The sequence below is a fragment of the Echeneis naucrates genome, chromosome 7 (genome assembly GCF_900963305.1).
Source record: "Echeneis naucrates chromosome 7, fEcheNa1.1, whole genome shotgun sequence".
Lineage (NCBI taxonomy): Eukaryota > Metazoa > Chordata > Actinopteri > Carangiformes > Echeneidae > Echeneis > Echeneis naucrates.
This window is the reverse complement of record NC_042517.1, coordinates 11,827,982-11,833,981: the sequence shown is the minus strand read 5'-3', so window position 1 is coordinate 11,833,981 and position 6,000 is coordinate 11,827,982. Positions and strand designations below refer to the sequence as shown.

Genomic DNA, 6,000 nt, shown 5'->3' with positions numbered 1-6,000 from the left:
TTAGAAAAGACCGCAATCTTTAAGGTTTTCTTTGATGATGATGTCTGTCACAGCGTTGAACACAATCTCAACGTTCTTTGTGTCTGTGGCACAGGTCAGGTGGGAGTAGATTTCTTTCACACCTTTCTTCATGTTCAGCTCCAAAAATTGCGTCTTGATGTAGTTGCTGGCATCGTCATACGTGTTAGGTCCTAAAGGAGAACAAATAAGAGAATGAAACGCAAACTTAAAGGAAAAATGTTAAAGGAAAGCGGCTTATGATAATATTTTGATTTGGGGCTCACAGTTTTTGTCTTAAATAAGTTTTATTTAGTTGTTTCTGTCTGTATCATAGTGACATTTACCTATTTTCCTGCTTTTAAAATGTGATCCTATAGCTGACCTGGTTATCAACTAATCAGAGCCTGAGGCTTCGTAGCAAACCACTGATGTATTGTTTCCTGCATCCAACCTGAGGCTCCCACAAACTGAGGCACTCAGTGAAAGCAGCCTCAGTTGGTCTCACCATCATAGTCTGGGAAGCAGATACTCAGATGGACTTTCTTGATCTTCTCTTCAAAGAGATCCTTCTTGTTGAGGAAAAGCACGATGGAAGTCAGTGCGAAGAATCTGTGGTTGCAGATACTGTTGAATAGATGAAGGGACTCGTGCATGCGGTTCTGTGGAGGTGACAAATGAACAGGGTGAACATCTTGCTGAAAGCTTTTTCTTAAATACTTCATGCTGAGCTTGGTTGGTCCCCACTCACCACTTCATCGTCCTCTACAAGCACCATGTCGTATGCGCTGAGAGCGCCACAGAAGATGATGCAGGTCACACCCTCGAAACAGTGGATCCACTTCTTTCTCTCTGACCTCTGGCCACCCACATCAAACATCCTGTGAACCGCAAAAAATTAGAAAAAAGTCAGTCAGACAGCATCTACTGGATGCCGCAGTGAAGTTTAGGGAGTTTTTGCTGCTCCTCTACAGAATCTACCTGTGACTCACCTGAAGTGCAACTCTTTGCAGGAGAATTGTTCTTCAATGATACCAGTTGTTTTGACTCGAGATCGCAGCACATCCTGCTCAGTGGGGAGGTAGTCTGGCTTGCAGATTCTGTCCATTTCATTGAGGTAGCTGATGATGGCAGAACAAAGAGCACGTCACTGGGTTTCATAAACATCACCCTTTAGTTTGAATAGTTTATGACACTACTAGTGCATCGGTTGCACCACTGGGTGTTCACCCACTAGCCAGCGGAGTCGTTCAGTTGGTACTCAGCAGCTCTCTCGAAGCTGGCCTGCACACCAGAGTCTTTCCACAGCTTCTGGATGACTTCAGCGAGTTCAGGGGGCATCGTGCCTTCCTCAATGGAGTCTGACAAGTTCTGCAGCTTCTGTGCATCTTCCTGTGGTTTCATCCAAACAGAAAAAAGATCCATCAGCCCCAGCACACTCCAGCATTTTGGTGTGATTGCTGTAATTTTATTCTATGAGTATTAGTGATTTGACAAGTTTGATGTGTCATATGAGACCTGTCCAGAAGCTGAGCCAAAACCAATGGCCAACATCTCCATGCCTCTGATGATGGCCAGAGCAGACTGCAGGATGTTGCCGTAGATGATCGCCCTAAACTCCATCTGTTCCTCTTTTGTGTAACCTCCTTGATGCAGAATCCTGTGCACAAGTAAAAGCAAAAAGGGAAAAGAGTTTGAACCAGGGAACCAGTAAATACTTGTTTGAGTAATCTTACTCTAACTTTGTTGCATTTATAGTGCACAGAGTCTGGGTATCCACTGGTTCTGGCTCTCACAGTGCCACCATGTGGTGTGTTTCTGACCTCACTTAGGCCTCGCTGCCACAGTGAAACTAAACGCACAAAGCATGTGCTGACAAGACAGTAATCAGATGTTTGCCCTGTTGACCTCCTGTAAAAGGCCTCAGTACAAGTGAAACAGACAGAAGTGAGCAAGGCTTTGACCTGCTGTTTTTTTTTTTTGTTTGTTTTTTTTTTCCTGACCGAGATAACTGAACTTTAAGCTGCACTTAGCTTAGTATAGTATAGTATAATGAATACTTACTTCATTTGTTTTACAATGGTGCTTTTCCCTGACTCACCAGCACCTAGAAGAAAAGACAGAGTTAACACCAACTCCAGAAAGGCTGCGTTTCTCTGTTATGCTGTGTGTTGAAACACACCATAGTGTTTTCAAAGAAACTGATTTATTGATACAAACAGAAGCAATTTGTCCAATACAGAAAAAATATATAATTTGAGACAGGTACTGTCTGTCTGGATAGTGATGAGTTGTTTTTTGTTTTTTTTCTTTTGAGATGTCTGCCTTCACTACAACAGAGAATAAATGTTCGTCTGTGAGTTACCACCTGTGCCATCATAACAAGCTAATATCAGGCTATTTGTGAAATCCACTCCAAAGCATTTCACTAACAGCTGACTGCACCTTCATGCAAACAGACAGTAAATCTTTACCTTAGGCTTAAGCTTGATGCCTTGTGGTGATGGAGAGGACAGACTCATATAATGTACATTATGTTCTGCTGATAAGCAGCAGTTTAAGTGGTTGTGAAAAAATTGTGGATGCAAAGTTCTCCCCAGTGTTACATTTCTTTTTACTGCTGAGCTGTAAAGTTGTCAACTTCAGTCGCATCAGAAAATCTGCATTTTTATGCACAAAACCCACTGAACTCCAGTGTTTTTAGTAGGTTCCACATTTACAACCTTTGAAAGATTGTTATTGGACAGGAGGAAAAATATTTCATTTTTACAGTTCTTGTAAATGACATTACAGCTGTACATACATTATGTTGTTCCACCTCGTGGATAGTTCAAGTGACACAATTGGATGTTCTGGCTAAAGAAAAGCTTGCAGGCAGATCAGGCTCTCTGCAGCACTGTAAGCTAACTGAGGCCAGAGGGAATTTACCACGTCACAGAGCAACCAAAGCTGGTTGTCCTGCTCACCGGAGCCACATTAAGCTCCGTGCACAGACTTACTGCTGAGCATTTAAAGTCCTCAAGCCGTCACTCATATGGTCCCATCCAGCCCTCTCAGCAGTCATTAGGAAGTCATGAGAAAGTTAGTATCTGTTATTGGTGACAGGATACTAACAGTGGTATGGCACCAATATTAAAATTGGTTCCTCAGCTGTGACTGGTTGTATGAAGTGTGTCTTTATCCCCTCATTATTGCTTTTATCCCAGCGTTCATTAGAGAGTGTGCCTTTTAGTTTTGCAGTGACATTAATTCTGGCTTTCAAATAGCAGCACTGTATCCTGCAGAGGACACAGTAAATGCTGTAGACAAGTATGGGAAGTTACTGGGAGTTTATGCTTTAGTGTGGAGCTCTCAAGAGCAAAATGCCTACATATGCAAAATGTAACTCAGTGAGATTGTGCAAATTTTTCAGACCTAACCTTTTTTTTTTTTCATTTCTAATATGTAAACATATTCTTAGAATCATCTCAGTTTGTGCAATGAGAATTACATTTTCCCGCAACCTCAACCTTGAGATTTCAGCTTTCATAGAGATCTCAGGGGAAAGTAGGGGGAGGGGGATTTGCTGGGAAGCAGTTTTGTAACATATTATATTTAGGCTTCTGCTATATTTTTCAGATGGAGGACTGTTTGCAAAAGCAATTTTTTTTGCAGCATAGACATCCAGGGACATGCCAAGATCTGTACACAAGACACAAAAATCAGCTGCAAGCATCTTTCCAAGTAACTGCTTGTTATTTTTATTTTTTCTACTCACAATTTTATACCAGAAGAAGACACTATCTTGATTTATCCACAGATTCAGGTCTGATACTGGATACAGCTGATAAAACAATGCTGTAAATCTAGTGTGAATGAAGTGTCTGTACCTTGTTTCACAGATAAGTTTGTATATGTATGTACGCTATGTATTCAATCAATGCATTTAAAAGCTGAGCAATTTATGTCTTTTACATCATTTTTAGTAAACTGTGCTAACACATTTATGTATTATATGCTTGATCATCCACCACCAGTGCTACACCGATGTCTTTGGTCTGCAAAGATTGTTTTTCATTGTTTTCTCATGTTTATATTTAAATTAAAAATGTGACTCTTGCATAAATTCAACAGCAATTTTATTCTAATTTCATTAATAGTCTCCAGAAGTGTCAGTAGACCCGTAAAATATTTACTGACGCTGAATTATACAAATAAAACACATTTTATACTTAATGTGCAAGGGATCAACAAAGATCTGACGAAGTGGATCTGCAATAAACCAGTTAGCTAATCGGATTGGCGTATCACTGCTGTGCTGCGATTCATTTAGACCAAAGGTTATGATCTTTTAAGCACTGATGTCCTTCCATTGGAATTGAAGTTCTTTTTTTTCTTCATTTTTAGGGTTTACATGAAGAAAATATCAGTTGGCCTTTTCATTATTTCATTATTTCCTAAAATGTAGTCAGAGAAGGATAGCAAAGACAAAGATGTTTCCATTGCCATCATATTTGCGGCCTTTGTGCAACTTTTTTTTTTTTAGATTCAGCAATATCATCATCATGATAGTAAAAATCTAATCCTGAACCTCAACAAGCTCAAGTCTGTGCAGTATCCACACCACAAATGACTGGTATAAATCTAAAATCTATTAATGAAGTTCAGCCTTCAGCACACTTATGAGTTGAATTATTATTAGAATGTTTTGTGTTGCAAATATATTCAAAAAGTAGCGTTTTGTCCTGCTCTCACCATCATATCATCTTTGACCGTCTTAAGCACATTTGCATGCCCTGAAAAGTGCTATATATGTACGTATTATTATTTGTGTGTAATTGCTATAATACCTGTTGCCCTTCTCCCTTATATCTCAAAAATGTCCTTTTGCACAAGCCTAAGCAGCCCTCCCATCTTTCTAATAAACTAATGCAGGGCTTTATCCACAAACTGGTCATCTGCACAGCTTGTCTATCCCCTAAGCCATATCCAAATTCCAACTAAGGAGTGAACAGATGTGCCAGAGAGGATGAACACCACATCAGATGGCTCATATCCAAGATGTAAGGAATATGCAGTCAGTAAACTCAGAAGTACACATCCATCTGTTACCTGATTTTCCAACTTGGTAATGTTTTTAAAACCATTTGGGGACAAATAAAGAGCAACATATTATCCCCAACACCTTCCTTAAGTCTGAATCATGTTTTGTTTTTGTTTTTTTTACCTGTGCTTTTCAAACACCATTCATACTTGTTGCCTATTGGCAGACTACAAAACTTGTGTATTTCTAAAATCTGTCACTCTGAGCTCTTTGGATCTAAATTGGCTGAAGACACAAATCCACTTACCAAGTAATAATAGCTTGACTGTTTTAGAGTCCTTATCAGCATCTTCCTGGAGTTGTTTTTCCAACTCCTTAGACTTTTTGTCCTCAGCACTTGCTCCCGCACCCATTTCTTCCTCTGCAAACTCAAGGTCCTCAAGGATGGAAATTTTGACGGTTGTCTGTGAGCTACTGCAGAGAATCTTGTTGCAGCACTAATCGTGCTGAAAGGCGATTTCTGAGCGGAAGGGGATTGGGAGGGAGGTGCTTGAGCCTTCTTGGCTTTGCTAGTTGCTCTTGATTATATGATCAGATGGTGCCTTCTCAAGGATCGCATCAATTGAGTAGCTCTGTCAAAGAGCCACACTTTAATTCCCTCTGGTTAAACCCTTGACTTAGGAGGGGCTTGTTCCTGATTGGTCAGTCAATCCAATTAGCCTAACAAGGGCAATAGTGAATGATGTAAAGAAAAAGAGAAAAAAAAAAACAGTGAAAGTCATTGATATGAATAGTTTTTCCGTCAGGGAGTACTTGATATGTTTGAATGTTTATATTTTATAAACACAAAATTATGTATGTATGAAGATATAAGACAGCCGTCTGTGGATGTGGGTGTGTGGGTGTATACAGTATCTGTGATGTGTTTTTTGCACTCGGTGTGCGGGTGTTGCTCCTCTCTGTATTTGCTGCCTTCAGTA

General features: G+C 40.0%; 1 protein-coding gene across 1 annotated transcript; it reads right to left on the bottom strand.

The window, feature by feature from the left end:
* gnat2 (guanine nucleotide binding protein (G protein), alpha transducing activity polypeptide 2) lies at positions 1–5,433 on the bottom strand. The gene is made up of 8 exons (XM_029507356.1): positions 5,328–5,433; positions 2,062–2,104; positions 1,516–1,657; positions 1,232–1,389; positions 990–1,118; positions 749–878; positions 506–659; positions 1–191 (listed from the first exon to the last, which is right to left on the bottom strand). Exons 1-8 carry the CDS (start codon positions 5,431–5,433, stop codon positions 1–3), a joined length of 1,053 nt encoding a protein of 350 aa, XP_029363216.1.
* Positions 5,434–6,000: the final 567 nt, after the last annotated feature.